This window comes from Vanellus vanellus (assembly GCF_965231255.1).
Source record: "Vanellus vanellus genome assembly, chromosome: 3".
In the NCBI taxonomy this organism is placed as follows: Eukaryota; Metazoa; Chordata; class Aves; order Charadriiformes; family Charadriidae; genus Vanellus; species Vanellus vanellus.
The window spans coordinates 122858933-122881515 of record NC_138907.1 but is presented as its reverse complement, the minus strand read 5'-3'; the positions used below and the strand labels follow the sequence as shown (position 1 = coordinate 122881515).

Sequence of the window (22583 nt, the reverse complement as noted above, 5' to 3'; positions counted from 1 at the left end):
CCACTCACCACTGCAGTCCTGTGTGGTAGTTTTCAGTCTGAGCACTGATGTGGCTGTAAGGTTGTTACTTGTGATGCGCATCACACAGTCTTCTGGTTTTGTGTTATTTCCAGACTGGATTTTCCAACTGACATTGTCATACTTGCCCACATCACTTTTACACGTTAGATTGTATTCACATTCCTTGAAAAACAATGACTCTACACTTGGAGATATTGTTACCTGAGCTGAGGCAACACAAGATAAATATTATATTATTGAGAGTCACTTGTTATAATAATTTCCTTGCAAATGACACGTACCGCAGAGGTCATCTAGGCATTAAAGAGCTAATGGTCTGTTAGGTGTTACCTGACTCTTACCTGCCCAGAGGTACATCACTCTGATGTTTTGACTGCGCCTGGCACCGTGTCCAGTCCACAGCTCACATGTATATGTCATCACTGTACCTGAATTCTCAGGTGGGCACAGTGATTCACTGATGTTGATCTTGTATTCAGTGCAGTTTTCACTGAAACTGGAGACGCCTAGAGAGAAATAAACATTCCTTGAAGGGCTATCACAGAATCACAGAATCACAGAATTATCAGAGTTGGAAGGGACCTCTAGAGATCATCTAGTCCAACTCTCCTGCTAAAGCAGGATTGCCTAGAGCACATTTCTCAGGACTGCATCCAGGCGGGTCTTGAAAATCTCCAGGGAAGGGGACTCCACAACCTCCCTGGGCAGCCTGTTCCAGTGCTCTGTCACCCGAACCGTAAAGAACTGTTTCCGTGTATTTGAACGGAACTTCCTGTGTTCTAACTTGTGCCCATTGCCCCTCGTCCTGTCACTTGGAACCAATGAAAAGAGCCTGGCTCCATCCTTCTTCAACCCACCCTTTAGATACTTGTATGCCATAATCAGGTCTCCCCTCAGCCTTCTCTTCTCCAGGCTAAAGAGTCCCAGCTCTCTCAGCCTTTCCTCATAAGGGAGGTGCTCCAAGCCCTTAATCATCTTAGTTGCCCTTCGCTGGACTCGCTCCAGCAGTTCCCTGTCCCTCTTGAACTGGGGAGCCCAAAACTGGACACAGTATTCCAGTTGTGGCCTCACCAGTGCCGAGTAGAGGGGGAGAATGACCTCCCTCGACCTACTGGCCACACTCTTCCCTATGCAGCCCAGGATTCCATTGGCCTTTTTGGCGACAAGGGCACATTGCTGGGCCATGGATAATTTACTGTCTACCACAACCCCCAGATCCTTCTCCTCCAAGCTATCTCCCAGCAGGTAAGCCCCTAACCTGTACTGGTGCCTAGCATTCTTCCTCCCCAGGTGCAGGACCTTGCACTTGGTTTTGTTGAACCTCATTAGGTTCTTCTCTGCCCAGCTCTCCAGCCTGTCCAGGTCACGCTGGATGGCAGCACAGCCCTCTGGGGTGTCAGCCACCCCACCCAGTTTGGTATCATCAGCAAACTTGCTGAGGATACACTCTGTCCCCTCATCCAGGTCATTAATGAATATATTAAACAAAATAGGACCGAGTATTGACCCCTGGGGGACACCACTGGTTACAGGCCTCCAACTAGACTCTGTGCCGCTGATCACAACAATGGATGTCCAAACACAGCTGGGCTCTGCAACCCACAAGCAATCACTTCAGCTAAGGAAAACCTTGTGAGTTTGTATGTAACCTTTGACAGGATGGCACTTTTAACTTGTCATTGCTGAAGTTCATTCACATCTTTGACTCAGGCAACACTCACAGTGGTCTTCCTGAAGGTGGCTCTCAGCACAGTGCTGAGCACCTACCGCCAAAACCAGTCTGAGAACAACTTTGCTTGGATACCTCAGGATAAGTCAAAATGTAGAATATTCTGGTTTAGTTTAACCTCATTATCTCCAAAACTTAGGATGAGTAAGATAAGTAAAACAGGAGTAAATACTGTAGATATTAATGTTGTCTCAGTTTGAAATAAACATTTGGAGACAGCCATTCAACTTTAAACGTGTTGTTTTAGCTATAAAGTGCTTGTATAGCTATAAGGGGAAAACCCCACTAAAGCTGTCCTAGTCTGTAGCTGGAAGTGCATTTGGCATGACAGCAGAGCTTTCCTGGGGAAAGGAGCAGAAGATCCTGCTTGGTATGGTGCCATGGGATGAAGCACTGGAGGGAAGACGGGTCCAAGAATGTTGGTTAATATTTAAAGACCACCTCCTCCAAACTCAGGAGCAACGCATCCCTACAAAGAGGAAGGCAGGCAGAAAAGCCAGGAGGCCTGCATGGATGAACAAGGAGCTCCTGGACATGACCAAAAGGAAAAAGGAGGCCTATAGGGAGTGGAAACAGGAGTGGGTAGCCTGGGAAGTATACAGAGGAATCGTTCAAGCAGCCAGGGATCGTGTTAGACAAGCTAAAGCCCAGATAGAACTAAATCTGGCCAGGGACATCAAAATAAACAAAAATCCTTCTTTAAGTATGTCAGCGAGAAAAGAAAGACTAGGGAAAATGTGGCGCCTCTCCGGAAGGAAACACAAGAACTGGTTACCCGGGACAAAGACAGAGCTGAGGTACGCAATGACTTTTTTGCCTCAGTCTTCACTGGCAAGGACCGCAGCTGCACTGCCCAGGACACAGAATGCGAAGGTGAGGATAGGGAAAATGGAGAACCGCACACTGTAGGTGAAGATCAAGTGCGAGACCACCTGAGGAACCTGAAGGTGCACAAGTCCATGGGACCTAATGAGATACATCCGCGGATCCTGGGGGAACTGGCAGATGAAGTCGCTAAGCCACTAGCCATCATATTTGAGAAGTCGTGGAGGTGTGGTGAGGTTCCTGCCGACTGGAAAAGGGGAAACATAACCCCAATTTTCAAATAGGGAAATAAGGAAGACCCAGGGAACTACAGACCAGTCAGTCTCACCTCTGTGCCTGGCAAGATCATGCAGCAGATCCTCCTGGAAACTCTGCTGAGGCACATAGAAAACAAGGAGGTGATTGGTGACAGCCAGCACGGCTTCACCAAGGGCAGGTCATGCCTGACAAATTTGGTGGCCTTCTATGAAGGGGTTAGAGCAGCAGTGGATATTGAAAGATCAACTGATGTCATCTACTTGGACTTGTGCAAAGTGTTTGACACAGTGCCACACAATATCCTGGTCTCTAAGTTGAAGAGACATGGATTCAACAAATGGACCACTCTGTGGATAAAGAACTGGCTGGACGGTCGCACTCAAAAGTTGCGGTCAACGGCTCGATGTCCAAGTGGAGAGCAGTGACGAGTGGCGTTCCTCAGGGGTCAGTACTGGGCCCTGTACTCTTCAACATCTTTGTCAGAGACATGGACAGTGAGGTCGAGTGCACCCTCAGCAAGTTTGCCGATGATACCAAGCTGTTTGGCAAGGTAGACATGCTGGAGGGGAGGGATGCCATCCAGAGGGACCTGGACAGGATGCAGAGGTGGGCCCAAGCCAAACTCATGCAGTTCAACAAGGCAAAGTGCAAGGTCCTACATCTGGGTCGGGGCAATCCCAAGCACAAATACAGGCTGGGGGAGGAATGGCTGGAGAGCAGCCCTGAGGAGAAGGACCTGGGGGTGCTGATTGATGAGAAGCTCAACATGAGCCAGAAATGTGTGATTGCAGCCCAGAAGGCCAATCGTATCCTGGGCTGCATCAGAAGAAGTGTGGCCAGCAGGGCGAGGGAGGTGATTCTGCCCCTCTACTCCACTCTCGTGAGACCCCACCTGGAGTACTGCATCCATCTCTGGAGTCCACAACAGAAGAAGGACATGGACCTGCTGGAGCGTGTCCAGAGGAGAGCCACGAGGATGATCCGAGGGCTGGAGCATCTCTCCTATGAGGAGAGGCTGAGAGAGTTGGGACTGTTGAGCCTGCAGAAAAGAAGGCTCCGGGGAGATCTTATTGTGGCCTTCCAGTCCCTAAAGGGGGCCTACAGGAGAGCTGGGGAAGGACTTTTTACTCGGGCATGTAGCGATAGGACGAGGGGGAATGGCTTTAAACTGGAAGAGGGCAGGTTCTGATTGAACATTAGGAAGAAGTTTTCACTTTGAGGGTGGTGAGGCACTGGCACAGGTTGCCCAGAGAGGTTGTTGAGGCCCCATCCCTGGAGGTGTTCAAGGCCAGGCTGGACGTGGCCTTGGGCAACCTGGTCTAGTGGGAGGTGTCCCTGCCTATGGCAGGGGGGTTGGAACTCGATGATCTTCAAGGTCCTTTCCAACCTAAACCATTCTATGATTCTATGATTCTATGATTCTATGAAAGCTCAGCCACAGGGAATCAAGGCCAAAGCAGCTCATTACAGTAGGGCAGGATCACCCCTCTCTCTGCAGCCACCACTGCATACCCGTACCTGCCCCCTGAGGAAATGACTGCGCACATGAGCTTTGAAGTTTTTCTTTCATTTTGCTGTCTTGCTTTCTGCTCAATTTCATTAATAACAAATGGTTAACAATAAACAGCTCATCCATACCCTTAAAATATTAAGAGGGAAATAGGCTGTTTATGACTATGGTTCATAGACATTTATGAGCTTTCTGTTGACGTTATTTTGTAAGTCTTTAGAACACTTTTAGTTGGTGCTTTATTAACTCTTTGTATTCATATTAGAAGTAAAGCCTTGTGGAATGCCACTGACTCAACTGGCATGTGATGTATCACAAATACAGGTGGAGAGGGAAACTGTGCAGTCAGTATTTAGCTATGCTGCAGCTGTTTCAGTGTGTACCACCTGCCTCTCTCGGTTGCCAAATCTCGGTATGTGGTACACAGAAGGTTTTCGTACCCCAGGGCTGATTCTGGAGGTAGCAGTAGAAACTAATACACTCATCCTTGCTCTAGAGAGCATCCTTGCTCATCCTAGAGAATGCAGAAATAAGCTTTATGGAAAACGTTGGTATGATGCTGGTCCAGGCAGCTGTTTCCATCCAGGATGGCACAGTTTTAAGCATCAATGTCTGCACAGTGGATGGAGGTGCCCAGAATCTCACTGGCACCTGCACAACATGTATGGAGTCTGTACCACACTGTCCATCCATCGCCCTTCCCACCCCACACCCCCCTTTAGAGCATACCCTGTATTCATCCTAGGACTTGGCCTTTGGGGGAGCCAATTAGGAGGAGATCTTTGAAGAACAAACAAACCTAGCAGGTGAAAGACAATCTTTTGTTAATCTTACCTGTAATATTGATTGCTCCATTTACTTTCCAGTCACCAGTGAGTGATGGTAAGTATTTGTCAATACAACAGGATAGCAGAAGTCCGTTTGTCTGCATTTCAGGACTGTTGCATATAACACTGATGTTGTCTACGTTTGGAGTGATGTATAGCGGAGAGACTGCTACTGTTTTCGTGGCATTGTATATCAGCGTGTGAAACTGATTGCTCTTTGTGAAACTGCACGTATAGGAACCTGTAAAGCATAGGTAATATCTTAGCATTGAGAACATATTTTACTGTTTTTTCCTCTACATGTGGAGTTAGGAGCTGGGAGCTACTTCCACACCTAGTTTTCACATCTCCCTGCTCTGCAGCGGCTTTGATACTTGTTAATCAAAATATACCCTCATACTTAAAATCTGTCTGAGTTGGTGTGTTGGAGAGCTGTGTGTTGCCCATAGTTCAGGCGGCAGCAATAAGTCATGGTAAGAATGTAGACTGACTGTGCAAAAGGTTCCTACAGGGAATGGGTGAGAGAGAGGTGCTCAGGGTGGACTCCACAAGAGATGGCACTCTGAGTGTAGGCACATACGCTGCTGAGAATGTATTGCCAAAGACAGTGGAGTATTTGTCAACCACTTTCTCAGGCACTTGTCCCCTGGATGCAGCCAAGCTTCCTTTTGAAACTGGTAATCAGAGCTCCAAACTTACCTCATATTTCAGGTAAGTGGGGTTCCCCTTCCCCGTTAGGATTGCCAAGTGGGTAGGCCACTTTCATTGGAGTGGAGACACCAAGGTTCAGGGCACCCTTAGGCCAAAGACCCACAACTCCTGCCTCCCATAAACGTGCCCAAACACCTTGTCACAGGCTACCCTTTTTGAAGTTGAATGTAAAATTCATGGTCCCAAGAGAGGAACTGAGTGTGGGCTTGAGTCAAAGCTCTGATAATACATGATAACTCCCCTGATAACTCCTCCCAGCAAAATGCCACCAATTTACCTGTTTCTGACTTTTAATAAGCCCTAAACATGAACACACAAAAAACTGTAACTCTCAGCTCTGATTAGGTAGGTTATGTTTGCAAAGGGGGCAAGGGACGTCAAGGACAAATTCAACCACAGCCTCAAGTTATGACACCAAAAGGGTGGGAAGGCCTCACGGTCATGTAGTCACTGCAGTCTCCTGTGATATGGCAGTGAAGCCTGGCACTGAGAATACCCTGGCCTGTGTAGTCACTTCAGTCAGTTCACATCTTACTGGCAATGACAGTCAGTATGTAGTTCATTGAACGAAAAAAAACCCAAATCAAACAGGAAAACTATGGGGGTCAGTGTATTTTTCACATTTACTCTAGGAAAATGCAGTCACTGCACTCCTCTCTGCTTTTTATAGAACTAGCCACAGTAGAGATTTACATCTGCTGATTTAACAATAGAAAATCATACCAGAATCCTTCATCGTTACGTTGGCAACTTCAAGAGTCGACACTGAGGTTTTGCCGTCCACGAAATGTAGGGAGTTTGTTGAGATGATCTGACCTAAGTGATACCAGGTCACATTCTCAGATGTTGAATTTATCTCACAAATCAGTCTTACTGTATCTCCTTCAAAAATGTCGTCAGGGCTCACAGTGAAGTTTGTCTGATCTGGGAAGACAAAGAGGAACGTTCTGCATTATTGTAATTTCAGCTCATGTCTATATGGTGCCTTTCATCTCATGGGAATCCCAGGTGCTTCGCAATTAATACGCACTCAGCATCAGTTGCAGTGCACCACCTCTGACAAAAGCTATGCAATTTTCCCGTAACATATTCTACCATCTCTGTCCACCAAAGATCCCAGAAGGTTTTATGCAGAGCGCCAGAAATATTAGCACTACCTCTGCTTTCTAATTAGATAAACTGGGAGGAGAACCAACCAGGTTAAAGTAATCCTCTGAGACAGACAGTCCAGTGCTCAGAGTACATCACCTCTGGGGCACTTGATCAGGCAACCGAATTGTGACACACTGTCCAGCAGCAGCTCGGAAAATATGCCAAGGAAGCCAGAGGGAACCTGTTCTCGTGTAAACTGCAAGAGGTTTATGGTTTTGTTTGAAGAAGTGGGAAGTGCTGGCAGCCTATAATGCTAAGAACTGTCTCAGTTCTGGAGGTGAACTCAAGGGTATTTAATCTCTGTCCCATGGAGAGACTGCATCATCAGGGGTCAGTGGAGCAGCCGGAAGGATTTGGTTTTCTGTGGGAGGTACTGCATGCATGGACATCTCATGTAAGTTCTAAGCTTTGATGGCACAGGATGAAATGAACCAGCCAGAGAAATAAATGTTTTTTGAAGGCCCGGTACCAAATAATCAACAGTATAAAGCAGCTACATGGTTCAGGCTAGAAATACTAAAGTAAAGGTTGAAGGAAAATAATGAGAAAGCCTTAAACTTACTAGCTATTTTTGTTGTGAAGGTAGATTGGTTTAGCTGGTACAATGGATTTAGAAATTGTGGTACCATTCTGTTGGAACTTGCTATCTGATCGAAGTTTGCTGCTCCTGCTTTTACTTCGTAGTTCACAACAACACTTCCAGACCTAAACAGATACAAGAACAAGAGAAGCACTGGAATTAAATATCCTTGCACACTAGTGGATTTTAACGTTGTGATCACCCATCTTGTATGGCTCAGAAGGCTTCACAGGGCTCACCTGTGAAGGCTTCTGTTGTGACTTGACTTGCTCTGGTAAAAAAGGCTGTGCTACAGCTCTTCCCTAAGTAAGATCACCTTCATGTGACATCTCCTTCATCTGCTGTCTATTTCTAGTAAACTTCCCTTAGAAAACCTAAAATACAGCTGCATTTAAATGTGTGTGGACTTAAGCAATGTCTCTTTTATCCAGACACAATGTTGCGTCCACAGTCAATGTACTAATTCATCTTCCTGATGACCTGGGAGATGACGTTAGGTTTACTCGCATCCTTTTCCCCTTTTGGGTGGAATTCAGTCTTTCCCACAAAAGGCTTGGATCCAGATGGAGAATGATTGTTTCATGGACTTTTGCACAGTAGTGAATTTTGCCCGCAGTCCTCTTTCCATGCTAATAGTTGGGCTTTCCTTTGCAGCTATTATGCTGTTATTCAGTATGTATATGCTGGGCGTGGGTTCTAGGCAGAGGGAATGCAGTTTTTGCTGACCTGTGTCTCCTTGAGACCGGACAGAAAGATTTGTGTCTTCCAGGAAAAAGTGAATTTGTTTACTTACCTGAAACCAGTTACTGTTGCCGATACAAAGCCCGGTAAACATCTGTAGCTAGCATTAAACTGTAAATAGAGACATAGTACATAATGTAAGTCCTCTGTATATTACTCTAGTGTGCTTAAGATAGGAAACTCTCAATTCAGCACTGATATAAGGGCATGTAGCATAGCTGACAGAATGGGGCTGGTGCTCTCCCCACTGTCATGGGATAAATTTGTGTTGATGGTTTCATTCTATGCGTTCTCATGTGGATTTAAGCTGAGACCAATAATGCAATTTTCTTTCATGCTTTTGATGCAAAAGATTCCTAAACACTTCCCTGTCAGCCAGCATATTAAAATGAATGGGAATATTGCCATTCCCTTTCAATGGAGATCAGCTTTGGCCCACTTTGCAGCTACCACTGCTGTGTATTTCACAGCTCCCTACAGAGACTGACAGTTTACCCTATTTCCCCAGACACTTAGGGCAAATACCATATTTCTTAGAGGGCTTTCTATCTTCAGAGCTGGAAAAATAAAATCATTACCGCTGTTTCAAGGTCAGCTTTGTATTTTTTGTATAGTTCAGAAGAAGAATTACTGAGATCATCCAGAAAGTCTGTGTCAAGTCTGACTGACATATCCATTACAATACGTGAATCTGTAAGGAAAAACATAAAAATAAATGTAAAAATAATCAAAAGCAATGCTTACGAACTGGTTTCTTAGCTTTTTCTTCTAAGTTAATTGTAGAATCATAGAATCATGTAATGGTTTGGGTTGGAAAGGACATTTAAAGAGCATCCAGTCCAACCCCTCTGCCATGGGCAGGGACATCCAACCTGACCTTGAACACTTCCAATGATGGAGCATCCACAACTTCTCTGGGCAACCTGTGCCAGTCTCTCACTACCCTCACAGTAAAGAATTTCTTCCTTATGTCTAATCCAAATCTCCCCTCTTTCAGTTTAAAACTGTTGCGCCTTGTCCTGTCTCTACAGACTCTGGTAAAAAAGTCTTTCTCTGTCTTTCTTATAAGCCTCCTTTAAGTACTGAAAGGCCGCAATAAAGTTCCCTCAGAGCCTTGTCTTCTCCAGACTGAACAGCCCCAACTCTCTTAGTCTGTGCTCATAGGAGAGGTGCTCCAGCCCTCTGATCATCTTTGTGGCCCTCCTCTGGACCTGCTCCAACAGGTCCGTGTCGTTCTTGTGCTGAGGACTCCAGAGCTGGACTCAGTACTCCAGGTGGGGTCTCACCAGAGAAGAGTAGAGGGGCAGAATCACCTCCCTTGACCTGCTGGCCATGCTTTTTGTTATGCAGCCCAGGATACAGTTGGCTTTCTAGGCTGTGAATGCACATTGTTGCGTCATGTCCAGTTTTCATCTGTCAGTATTTCCAAGTCCTCTGGACAGGGCTGCTGTCAATCACTTCACCTCCCAGCCTGTATTGATATTGAGGATTGCCCTGACCCAGGTGCAGGACCTTGCACTTGGCCTCGTTGAAATTAATGAGATTCACACAGTCCCACTCCTCAAGTGGTCCCTCTGGATGACATCCCTTCCATCTAGTGAATCAACTGCACCATTCAGCTTGGTGTCATCTGCAAACTTGCTGAGGGTGTGCTCAATTCCACTGTCTATATGTCATTGATGAAGATATTAAATAGTACAGATCCTTAAGGACATCATTTGTTACTGGCTTCCACTTGGGCATTTGAGCCATTGACTATAACTCTGGATGTAGCCATCCAATCAGTTCTTTATCTATCTAATAGTCCATCTGTCAAACCCATATCTCTCCAATTTAGCAGCAAGAATGTTATGGGGGATTGTATCAAAGGCCTTACAGAAATCTAGGTAGATGATAGCTGTAGCTCTTCCCTTGTCTACTGATGCAGTCACTCCATCCTATAAGACCACTAGAGTAGTCAGGCACAATTTGCCCTTGGTGATGCCACCCTAATCCTAACCCAAAATCTTACAACTTGTCAAGATTCATCTGCATAATAGGAAAGTTGGGATTGTCCTAATTTTCTGTAACTAATTTAGATGCCTGGCATCTGCTAGATACCTAGACTCCAGTCCAGTTGATGCGAAGCTGGGGACACCTTCAAAAGGTGATAGACAGCTTTCCTACAATGGTTAAATTGCTACGTTGCTCCAGTTGTAGAGAGTTTGGATGAATAACTTTGATCAGATACTTAACTTTTACATAGTGAAAGTTACACAGGATGAATCTCCACCTATGTTTCACCAAAGTGAATGGAAAAATCCTCAATGACTTTGGGAGGGTAATATTCTGAATGAAGACTCATCAATGACCACAAAAGAATATAAAATGCTTAGAGAGATACTGGAATTTTCTAAGCTGGGTCCATTTAAGGACATGTCCATAACATGCAGTGGAGGAGCATTGTACCCAAGGCCCTGGACTTCTAAGAGGTGTGGGACTTCCATATGGGAGAGATACAAGCTCTAGTCCTGGAAATAGTATAGCAGTGTTGATATGGCACTGTCCTGTGAGAAAAGCATTGCCTCCAAGCAGAGGTGATTAAAACGGGCATGCTGACATCTCTGCTTCCAGCTCTTGGGCTGCCTCTGGGTATCTCTGCATGTTGCTCCGTCACAAATCAGAGGTAGAGCCTCATGGGGGTTTGTCTTGGATTGCAGAGACAACAGGTAGTGCTACACCCCAGTGCTGCCAAGCCTACGTTTCCAGTCATCAGTCAGGTTCCTGACTCATAGGCACTTTGTCACAAGAGTCATGAAATAAAACCAAACAAAAGATACATGCTGGGGTTTTCTGTTCCTTCTCTTCTCTTGAGCACTATGTCACACTTTGGTCACATTTGTAAGTTCCTCTGTTGAAAATATGATGAGACAAAACTTTCTTTGCTTAGCAAAAGCTGAAAGTCTCAAAGAGATTTATCAGTGATTCCAGGAGCTGGGGCTCCAGCATGGCGCTAAATATCTGCAAGTACTTGGGTCAAGGTGGACCCACATCACCAAGAGAAGAGCTCTAGACCATCTCTACAGACTTTCTATATTCACAGGCAATGTGTTAGCCAGCTCAGTCCTGACGTGCTGCTTTATCACACCTTTAACACTGTTCCGTCTTCTAACCAGTATATGAGTTGTACAATGACGAAGTTTAGCACTTTCTCCTTACCTTCAATCTCAGGCTTACAGTAAGGCTTGTCAAAAGGCATTCCCCTCGTGTAGCTGCAGGACAGGCTGGGTGCTAGGCTGGCAGAAGGGCAGATTATCAAGTCACTGCACACCTCGCTTGGCCAGGCATATCCATTTTCGCAAGAACAACAGCTGGTGTTCTCACCACTAGGCATACAGACTAGTGCCAGACAGACAGAGAAATACTATGAGAATGGTAAACGGGACATAACGTATTGCATGATATGTATTTACCCTGCTGTACCTTTATGTCAGTGATCTCAATTAAATGTTGCCCTCCTTGTGAATTCACTTGAACGATGCAAACACGATGGTCTGACACCTTGCAAATCTTACTATATTAATCATAAATGACTAACCAGAAATAGGAACCGGACTGGTACAGGAATAAGTGTGATCAATTACTTCAAAGTAACTGAATGGAAATGCGAAGCCTGATCCTAAAAATTTACGTGGCATATTGGCCAGGGTCCTGTGATAGTTTTCAGAATGGATCTTTCTATATTGTCTAGGCTGAAAGCAAACATAGAGGCTTTTAAAGATTGTAAGAGCATGTAATGGTCATTCAAAGTCCCGGTGGCTAGTGAGGTGCTGTGTTAGGCTGACCGCATCCTGACAGACACTGCACGAGAGAAGGTGATATTATCACAAACTGCTTTGAAGACATACATTCTCACTAATAAAAAAAAACCCAAAACACTTCATGGTAAGTTTTTCTGCTCTTAATATGCCCTTGACAAAGTAAGATGTTAACAAAGTGATTTTCACACATTGCATGCGACCCTGAAGGCCTTTAAAAGATCCATTTGCATGTTGTTTTGAGAACAGATGAACATTTCCTTTCACTGCTTTATGGGCCAGCGATAAGAAGGTACCAAATCTCCTCCTCCACTGTTGTAAATGCTCGGTGTGTTTCTATATCCTCCGCAGTATTAGTTACTTGGATGTGATGTTGCAAAACCACAACTCGGGTAATAAAACCTGTCTGACATCTTGCCCTGTAAGAATACGTTTCGGTGAGTTAAATCAGGAAAAGACTGCATCTCACGCAGCCTGTCTCTGTCAGGGTCAGAGTACAGCCTCTTACAGCCATTTACATTCCAAATCCAAGTGGAGGGAAGTAAACAGTCTGATAACTGCTGTCACAGCTTCCTGAAACTTGAAAGTAACTCAGGGTGCTTGTTAGTAAAACTGGAGCAAAATCCTTTGGCTCAGGCTTCCTCTGGCTCTGTCCCTTCCTTAGGAAAAGAAAAGCATTCAGAGCTATTCCTAATGCCAACATTATACACAGAGGAGTGGTGGGATGCAGATAACAAAACGTGCTGTTGTGTGCTACAGCTTCAGTCTTGTTGAGTCTTGCAGTAGGCAGCAGAGACCAGTTCAGTTCTGCTGATTTCTAAGCGGGATGGATGGTAAAACTGAGAGAGATCAAATACTGGCAAAAAAAAGCATGTCACCCAGAATATAAAAATAAATAACCAACCCACCTGTTGTGACACTGATGTTTGAAATTCTCATTTCTGCATTTGAAATATTTGTTAAAACCGGAAGATTAAGGTTTTTGAAATACTCTTTCATTGGCTCCAGGAAAGATGAATCCATAAGGCTTACTTCAATGTCAACGGTGTACTCCATAGGGGGAAGGTCAAAAACAAGCACTGAAAGAGAAAAAGCATGAGACTGCAAAGCTGTGTGTGAGGGTGAATCATAAATGCGTGGCTTCCATTTCGGCATTTGGGCTGTGTTACTGTTTAACAGTAGCTAAGTGTCACTTTCTGCTTAGGAAATCTTCTTGATTCCTACTCAGCAGATGTTGTGCACGTGCTTTATCTGCTGCTTGTCTGACAAAAGCCAGATGTCCCTGGTCTCAGAGCAATAGGAAGCTGATATAAATGGCGTAACATATACAGAGAAAAGCTGTCTCATCCTTTCTCTCCTTTGACTCAGCAAGTGGATGGGTTGTCAACCAGTGCCTGAAGCCAGACAGGATAATCTTTTGGCCCCTGTCCTGCTAAGAGGCTCGGGGGTTTTTCTACACCATGTATTTCATCTTGCATAGACACTGTGCTCCTACATGTCAGTCTCTCACCAGAGAGAAGTTTCCACCTCTTTTGTTTGTGCCTTTACTACCGTACTGGCTTTGTCTGGGGCAGAGGTAAATTTCTTCATAGTAGCTTGTATGGGGCTATGTTTTGGATTTGCGATGAAAGCAGTATTGATAACACAATGTTTTAGTTATTGCTGAACAGTGCTTACACAGCATCAAGGCTTTGTCTTTTTCCCACTCTCTCCTCCCAGTAGGTAGGCTGGGGCTGCACAAGAAGCTGGAAAGGGACACAGCCAGGACAGCTGATCCCAACTGACCAATATGATGTCACACACCATGTGACCTGGAGCTTGACTTCCACACCATATGACGTCACACTCAGCAATAAAAGCTTGGGCAAGAAGGAAGGGGAGGACGTTCAGAGTTGTGGCATTTGTCTTCCCAAGCAACTGCTACAGGTGATGGAGCCCTGCTTTCCTGGAGAGGGATGAACACTGGCCTGCCGATGGGAACCAGTGAACAAATTCCTTGTTTTGCTTTCCCAATTAAACTGTCGTTATCTCAACCCACGAGTTTTCTCACATCTACCCTTCTGATTCTGTCCCGCATCACTGGGGGGGAGCAAGCAAGCGGCTGGGTGGTGGTTAGCCGCTGGCTGGGGTTAAACCACAACAGCTACTCCCCCTTGATGATCACAGTTCAATACCTCAAGAGATGCTGTTCCCAGTGGTGATTTCACCCTTGGCTTACTAGAAACCTGCTCTGTTACCATACATTCGTGTACGTACTGTTTCGCTTCTGCCTTTGCATCTCTGACTGGAAGCTTTCCTCTCCTAGCGCCGTGTCAATCTGTGAAAAAAAAGACAGTGAAACTGTGAAAAAACCCAAAGTGACGCTTTAGCTGCTGTTGTTGGCATGAAAGGATCAGTGAAGAAAATAATGGCATAGATATTTTTTTTCCCTCCACCAATCTTTGCCCCTCCCCACCCCCCTTTTCCTTTTTAAATAGAATATTTATGTCTTCCAAGCAAGGAAATGTGAAACACCAGCTGAGCGAGGTACTGAATTTGCAGGTGTCTGTTCGCATATCTCTGCGAGGCAGTTGTCTCAGCTTAGCGGCAGTTCTGTGTCTGAGCTGTGACCCAGCTACGGGGCTGATGCAGCGCCCTCGGACCCGGGCCAGCCTTGCGAACTGCTTGGGCGACTTGGCCGCTCAGCCTTCGAATCCACAAAGTGGACTCGCAGCACCCTTTGCTCCCCTCTTGGCTCGGAGCTTCCAGCTCTGCAGCAGCCAAGCCAGCCTGAGCAGGAGCAGAAAGGCGATTGAAATGTCTTGGCTCCAGCTCAGGTGTCAGCTCAGCTACTTTGTGGGCTATCAGTAGCACACATTTGACCAGGGCAACGGTGGCACAATTTCAGTATGACTGGGTTCATGCAGAGTGCAGCCAAACACATGCAGACCGTCTTATTTTTTTAATCATGCCCTAAAAATACATTGGCACCGCAGTTAGTGAGAAAGGCTAAGGAACAAGCAAAGATGCAGGCAGGAAATTTGCGGCTTTGCCAGTTTCTTGAGTCCTACTGAAATCTTTATTTACAGAAAGGGTGAATAGCTTGGCAACTCTTAAGTCATCTCTTTACATAAAGGAACCATCTGGTGTGTGATTAGAGCTGGGCTTCGTATGGCAGCTGCGCTGGCAGTGAAGAACCCAAGGTGCATTGGCATTTTTGCACTGCTGGGGGTACTACCTTTCACCTTAGTTAGATGCAAAAGTTCCAGAAAGCCCACTATGATCCACTTCTTCCCCCGCGTTTGGTCTCAACGGTTTTCTTTTTTAATTATTCTCCCAAACAACCACAGGGTACTGCTATGCCATTAAATACTGCACATATTTCACACCATTAAGTGATAACTCCTTTTTGCAGGATCAACTGTGTATCAATGGTGCTCAAAAACAGTTACTCTTTTCTTAAAAATGCCTAAGTGCTGCATTAGAGACAGTTTAAAAAAAAAAAACAGAGCAAACAAGATACTCTGTCACTATGAGACAACTGCCAAAGGGCAGACGGGGCTGCTGGAACCAGTTATATATTGGTTTGCCAGGACAGGGGATGGTGGTAGAAACAGCTTAAGGAGTTCCCACTCTTAACCTCCCCTTGTCTTTTTTCAACCTGCTCAAAAGAGCACATTGTGTTCTGGTTAGTCCATCGGAACTAAGGCCCCTGTGGTGCTAGGGGATGAATACAGATGTTAGAATCTGCTTGGGCTTGAGAGGCTTCATAATATAGAAAACAAAAGAAGTATTTTCTGGTCTAATAATAATCGTGATAGACCAAGAGTTGGTAGATTTGTAGACTAGTTTTCTTTACCAGACTACATTAACTTCCTAGCAAAGTCCCTTTGTTTGTCTGTTCCTCTTTTGTCGTTTCAAGTTAGGGACTATTTGTGCAGAAGCTGTCTGTTACCAAACCCATACACAGGATGAAGCACAAAACAGATTTCTATAATTCACGCTACTGATGAAGCAAAAAAGGTATGTAAGTGTTATTAAAAAAGTGGGAAATGGAAGTAAAGTCTGAGTCCGAGTGCAACATCTAAACACAAGTCACCCAGGAGAGACGTTTTGCTCATGTGTACTCACAGCCTGTGGTCAAGACAGTGGTGAGACTCCTGTCGCCTACCTGTAAGCACCTCCGTGTCTGAGCTGCTTTTGTTGACTTATTTGGTTTCTCTCTCTCATAGGATGGGCAAATCCCATCCAGGAACAGTGCCCACATAACTGTAACCGAGGCTTAGCTCCAGGCACAGCAATTTAAATCCCTTGCAAACTAACACTAACGAGAAACCAGAAGTTTTGCTCAGTTCTTTCTGCAAAGGCTTTAAGACTGGGAAGCAAGAAGAGCCCAGTTCCTGGATTTCTCCACCTCTTTTACACACCGAGGAGACTCTGGGTTCAGTTTCCCCACCTGATCTTATACTGACTGGTTTTATGGATGTAAAGGAGAACATCCGCAGCTGGGTGCTTACAAGCAAAATGAAAACCAATGGATCTGGGAAAGGATACTCACTACGTATTGGATGAATGGAGCAAAGTTTGACTCCTGTGATGTCTGGCAACATGCTGTGATCAGTAGAAATAGGCAGTGGAGACCTGCAGTAATCGTGGACGGCATTTTGCCCAGTGACCTTGCTGTACAGCCTGAGAGGAAAAAGAAGCAAAAGGATGAGGGAATTTTCAGCTGACTCACAAAGTAGGAAATACCAGCACATTCTACAAAAACAGTGTGTGCAGACTTTTTCAGCACACTCTGCCCGTTCACTCCATCCAAGACAAAGCATGGAACAAGGTTTGTAAATATCCCTCTGCTACTGTCGCCAGACTGTTTCCCTCATATCTCCTTTTTTTTCACGTCAGTGGTACCTACTCAAAAAGGAGGGAGAAAGGAATGGGTTGGAGAAAGCGGTGTCCCAAGCAGATTCCCAGCAGGGACAAGGGAGGTACAAGAAATTCATCTGCCATGAGAAAAGTTGACTTTCGATCTTCAAATATTCCTTACAGGGGTACTTGGCAAATGCAGAGCTGGAACATGAGGGAATAGTTAGAAGTGTTGCTGTAAGTGAGGGCCTGCCCTGTTGCAGCAGAGAGAGCTCTGCCACCAGCCATGTCCTGCTCTGGAGAGGGCTCAGCTGGAGATTTCTCTATGTTTGTTACCCCTTGGCTAACAAGGGAAACAATGAAGAGGGATATCCTCTGGAAAAAAAAAAAAAAAAACAACTTGTAATTTTGAGGTTTTAGTATGTATCTTCATTAATTGCACAGATGTTAACAAGTACATAACCTAGAACACAAGAACACGACACATCGGAATATAATCATAGAATCATAGAATGGTTTAGGTTGGAAAGGACCTTGAAGATCATCGAGTTCCAACCCCCCTGCCATGGGCAGGGACACCTCCCACCAGACCAGGTTGCCCAAGGCCACATCCAGCCTGGCCTTGAACACCTCCAGGGATGGGGCCTCAACAACCTCTCTGGGCAACCTGTGCCAGTGCCTCACCACCCTCAAAGTGAAAAACTTCTTCCTAATGTTCAGTCTGAACCTGCTCTCTTCCAGTTTAAAGCCATTCCCCCTCGTCCTATCGCTACATGCCTGAGTAAAAAGTCCTTCCCCAGCTCTCCTGTAGGCCCCCTTTAGGGACTGGAAGTCCGCAATGAGATCTCCCCGGAGTCTCCTCCAGGCTGAACAGCCCCAACTCTTAGAAGAACAGAATAGAAGAAATTCTATTGCGTAGAATATTCTAGTCCAACAGGTCTGGAATTTTAAGATATTCTAGGGTAACAGAGGAAAAAAAACACCAAACCAGAAAACTGTGCATCTAGACATTTGAGCTGACCCAGTATAGCTGCTCTTATGCTTCTACACAGGAATAGCTAGAAAGCATGACATCTCACTGATTCAGAATATCTTCTCACCACACCCCAAAATCCATTTTGAAAAAGACTGTTACAGGCTTTTTTAATCCAATGGATAAATGTCTGGTAGATTTGGGGGAGGGGGGAGGAGAAGCAAGAAGAAAGAAGTATCTCCTCAGTTTCTGAAGCATGTCCATCAGTATATCCAGCATTCTACAGAAGAGACTATTTTGCTGTTTTGAAGACATCATCCACTTGTGAACACCTCAAGGCTTCCATGGATCTGGCTGATCCCAAGACCATGATGGATCAAAATGGATCAAGACAGAAATACTGCCAAGTTATAAGATGTGACACAAGTCCTTGAGATAGTGACATGACTTATTAATAGATTTCTGATAGTTTTGCATTTGCATCATATGCTCACAGCACAGGATATAATGCTTAATCTGTACAAAGAACTCCTATTTCATTGATAAAAAGATGACAAAACAGATAATAGAAAGGAAAAAAGGTCATTAAACAAAGTTTATGATGAGGTTAAACAGCATCTGCTACAGTTTTGCACGTATCTTTCACACTGGTCACGAAGTAGAATCCATATTCAAATGCTGTGGGTAAGCCTCTATTTTCAAATACACCCTTTGTGCAACCGTGTAGTTGAAACCAAATGCTCTGTTAATATATACATAAGAAAACATATAGAGGACAGCTCATGCAAACGAGGCCCATGCTGCTACTCAGGCTTTAATGGCTAGTTAGAAGTCCAAAAATCCCACACTAATATCTAGAAAATCAGAACACTAGCAAAGTAATATTAAATAGCAAATGGGGAAAAATATTAATGTTGTTCTCGAGTAACGTGGCTGTTCCCCTTGTCATTTAATCTTTCATTTAAAAAAGAATTGCTGTAAATTTTTCAGTGAGCAATTTCTCAAGTATCTATCTACCTTCAGCTGGTAAAATGGGAGATATGTGGCATATTCATCATTTCTCATACAAACTCTCCCAGGAGGCAATAAGTATCTTTGATATATAAAGCCCCAGAGAGCTATGGAAGCCCAGGTTTGCTACAAAATCTCTTTTCCACAGCATTCAGGCTGAAAAATGTTGTTTCAAATTAACTCTAGAAATTCCTAGAGGTAAATAGCAAAGTCTCACTTTAACACAGGACATAGGTGATTTACATGACCTTCTTTTTTCCTTTTCTGTAAGTTTCTCTTTTCCATAAATATTGCAAAATAATTGCACCCTCTCTTGCAAATCCACCCAACAAAAGAGTTGCCGTCTCCTATGTTTTAGAAAAGAAAGAAGACACCTGGAGATATAATAAGGTTTACCTTCTCAGGTGATTCAAAGAGAAGATCTAGACAGTAAATTATCCATGACCCAGCAATGTGCCCTTGTTGCCAAAAAGGCCAATGGAATCCTGGGCTGCATAGGGAAGAGTGTGGCCAGTAGGTCGAGGGAGGTCATTCTCCCCCTCTACTCTGCACTGGGGAGGCCACAACTGGAATACTGTGTCCAGTTTTGGGCTCCCCAGTTCAAGAGGGACTGCTGGAGCGAGTCCAGCGAAGGGCAACTAAGATGATTAAGGGATTGGAGCATCTGCCTTATGAGGAAAGGCTGAGAGAGCTGGGACTCTTTAGCCTGGAGAAGAGAAGGCTGAGGGGAGACCTTATTATGGCGTACAAGTATCTAAAGGGTGGGCTGAAGGAGGATGGAGCCAGGCTCTTTTCAGTGGTTCCCAGTGACAGGACGAGGGGCAATGGGCACAAGTTAGAACATAGGAAGTTCCGTTCAAATACACGGAAACACTTCTTTATGGTGAGGGTGACAGAGCACTGGCACAGGCTGCCCAGGGAGGTTGTGGAGTCCCCTTCTCTGGAGATTTTCAAGACCCGCCTGGATGCAGCCCTGAGTGATGTGCTCTGGGCAATCCTGCTTTAGCGGGGGAGTGGGACTAGATGGTCTCTAGAGGTCCCTTCCAACTCTGAAACTCCGTGATTCTGTGATCTTCTAATTAGATCCATCTTAAACATCCTCTGCTTTCTACTACAGCCCAGGCTGCTCTCTCAAAGGGAAACCAAGACGTGAGAACTTGTATAATTAACTGAACATGTTATAACTGCCCAGAAAACAGGTTGCCTCTAGAGCCTGCACTCAATTTTCAAGTGTGAGGCTGACCAGAGATGCCACTGCAGAAAACCCACAAAGCATTTCACGAGGAGATATTTCCTGATACCATTCATCAGGTAGTACTGGTCATTTCCCCCTGCACTGATCCAAGTCCTTCAGCGTCTTATCTGCAGATTACTTTATCAAGTGGACTAACTTGTTCCGCTGCTGTTACTCACCTGCTTTGTTCTAACAAAAGAGGGTGTTGAGGACTGAAACCAGTAAAATCATGTTTTGAAGCTATGGCAAAATGTTTATGGGCTTTGATTTAGATAACAGGGGAGAAAAACCCTGAAGTTTTTCCACCTGAGCTGGCAGCATGCTCGCTGTGGGCTGGAGCTGGCGATGGTGCCCTCGGAGAAGCTGCACAGAGATGCAGACCTGTGGCTCTGATGGCCACGGTGGAAGGTGGGGAAGAGCAGGAAATTCCCAGAAACCAGGGGAAACTCTGATGTTTTATGTATGTTTCTACTTTGAACAAAATCTGGAGCCAGGAACCCACTGCACAAACAGAGGACATCTGTCCAGATAACACTGGGGCCTTTGTCTCTATAGTGTTCAACCACAGCCAGTTTATCAATGGAGTTTGTTTCCACAGCAATGTCTGTGAGGCAGTGACTCACTGGGCTCGTGCAATTTCTGTGGAAAAGCCTGGGATTAAACTGATGTTGTGGGGGATTTTTTAAACAGTCATTAATTCAGCAGACAGGTCTATGGAAAGAGCTCCTGGTCCCTCAAAGACTGGAAATGGTCCCTGTGGAGATCCTGGCTTCTCATAAAAAGTTCATGGGGAGGCGATAGCCTCATGGGGTAGGCAGATGTGCCTCAGGATCTCCATGGCCACTGTGCAGGAGCTGAAGGCCAGGTGGGACACACGAGGGCGTCCCAAAAGGGTACACATCTCCAAGGTAGAAAACTGAGCCAAGCTGTAAATGTCACTCATTGTCACACCGCAGAAGGAAAACGGAAGCAAAAAAGTCAATAAGGTGCCTGATATAGTGACATGCTTTTCCCACTTAGACACTACTTCTCAAATTAAGGGGCTGTGATGTTGGGGCTGGTCCAACAGCTACAATAGGGCCATGTTGCCAGTTGACATTGGCTGTTTTGGGAGGAAGAGGAGGGATGGCTGCCACGGCAGCATTGGGCATAGCTTAGGTTGTGCCCTTGGTCTAGAGTAGTAGCAGTCACAGTGTGTCACAGTGAGCTTGGACCAGGTCTTCAATCCTCTATCAACCGTCTGTGGTGCGTGTGCTGGTTGCTCCATTTCTAACAAACAGCCCCAAGACACGTCACAGCATTTTGCCTCTTGCTGGGTCTGAGTCATGGAAAGCAAAACGTGTGTTTCACAAGTTTGCCCTGCAGCCTTTGCAGGTGCCAGCATTTACTAAGGATACTGAGGATATCGCAGTATGTGACTGTAAACGTCTCTTCCATGATCCAACTTGAGGGGGCAGTGTCCTTGGCAGCAATACAGCCGACTCCTACTCCCTCTTCGGCAAACCTGGCCACCCCCTGCTCCCCACGACGAGGTGAGTCAGCCCTCAGCCTGTCGTTCTGAAGCAGTTTCAATGTGATTAATTGGCATGATTGAGGCCCTCGTTGCCCTTCGATCTTATCCCCACTGTTGCAGTGGCATCGGTCTGGTTTATTGCCCACCCAAGCTGGTTCAGGAATCTGAACAAGCAGAAAACTGAGGCTACATCTACAGCGCTAAATGCAACCACCTCTCTCTCTGCAGTCAGGTTTCACTGCTGGCCTTGTGCTGGTGCTTTCCAGACCCCTCTCTGAGCCAATTTAACTCACTGTCCCTGCAGAAAACTAAACCAGCAACAAGGCATCTAGCTTGCTTTCATCTGAGCGAGTTTAATCAGTGCAGAGAAGAGCCCAGTGAGTGCCAGGGCCAGAGCAAGGAGAGGAGCAGATTTGTGGCCCCAAGCAGGGAAGAGGGAAGGACCAGAGCTGGGCAGGACAGGCAGGAGAGTAAGGAGAAGGAGGACCTCTTCTTTTCTGCTCTGGCAAGCAGATCAGCATGAATCCACAGTCTATCCCTACAGAAACACTTGCGTTGTTTTCACGCAGTGTTGCTCCCTTGGCTGTCTCCTTGCAGGTTGAGACACGCAGCAGTGCCAACGCAGAGGATGGGGTGAAGAGGAGGGCGGGCAGCCTTGGCTTAGACTGAGTTACCTGTGGTGGATCCACACCTTTCACATTGCCAGCCCATGGCTGGAAAACTGATCTGATTTCAAACCTCTTCCACCCCACCCCACCCCCCTCCTTTTTTTTGTTGTTGCTATAGCTTTTCAAAAATTTTAACCAATGGCACCAAAAGCAGTCAAATTGGTGAGTGAATCACAGGCTGTAGAACA

At 45.5% G+C, this 22583-nt stretch overlaps 1 protein-coding gene across 1 annotated transcript in view; it reads right to left on the bottom strand.

The window, feature by feature from the left end:
- The window catches only part of ADGRF5 (adhesion G protein-coupled receptor F5), a 56397-nt gene that overhangs the window by 21156 nt on the left and 12658 nt on the right, over positions 1-22583 (bottom strand). Inside the window, exons 2-12 of the mRNA XM_082480761.1 lie at positions 16689-16819; positions 14408-14468; positions 13060-13230; positions 11553-11732; positions 8933-9045; positions 8407-8465; positions 7596-7738; positions 6605-6805; positions 5178-5411; positions 363-527; positions 9-227 (exon numbers count right to left, since the gene is read on the bottom strand). Coding sequence (XP_082336887.1) covers positions 9-227; positions 363-527; positions 5178-5411; positions 6605-6805; positions 7596-7738; positions 8407-8465; positions 8933-9045; positions 11553-11732; positions 13060-13230; positions 14408-14468; positions 16689-16793 — 1651 coding nt within the window. The 5' untranslated portion in view covers positions 16794-16819. The remainder of the gene's footprint in view (positions 1-8; positions 228-362; positions 528-5177; positions 5412-6604; positions 6806-7595; positions 7739-8406; positions 8466-8932; positions 9046-11552; positions 11733-13059; positions 13231-14407; positions 14469-16688; positions 16820-22583) is intronic.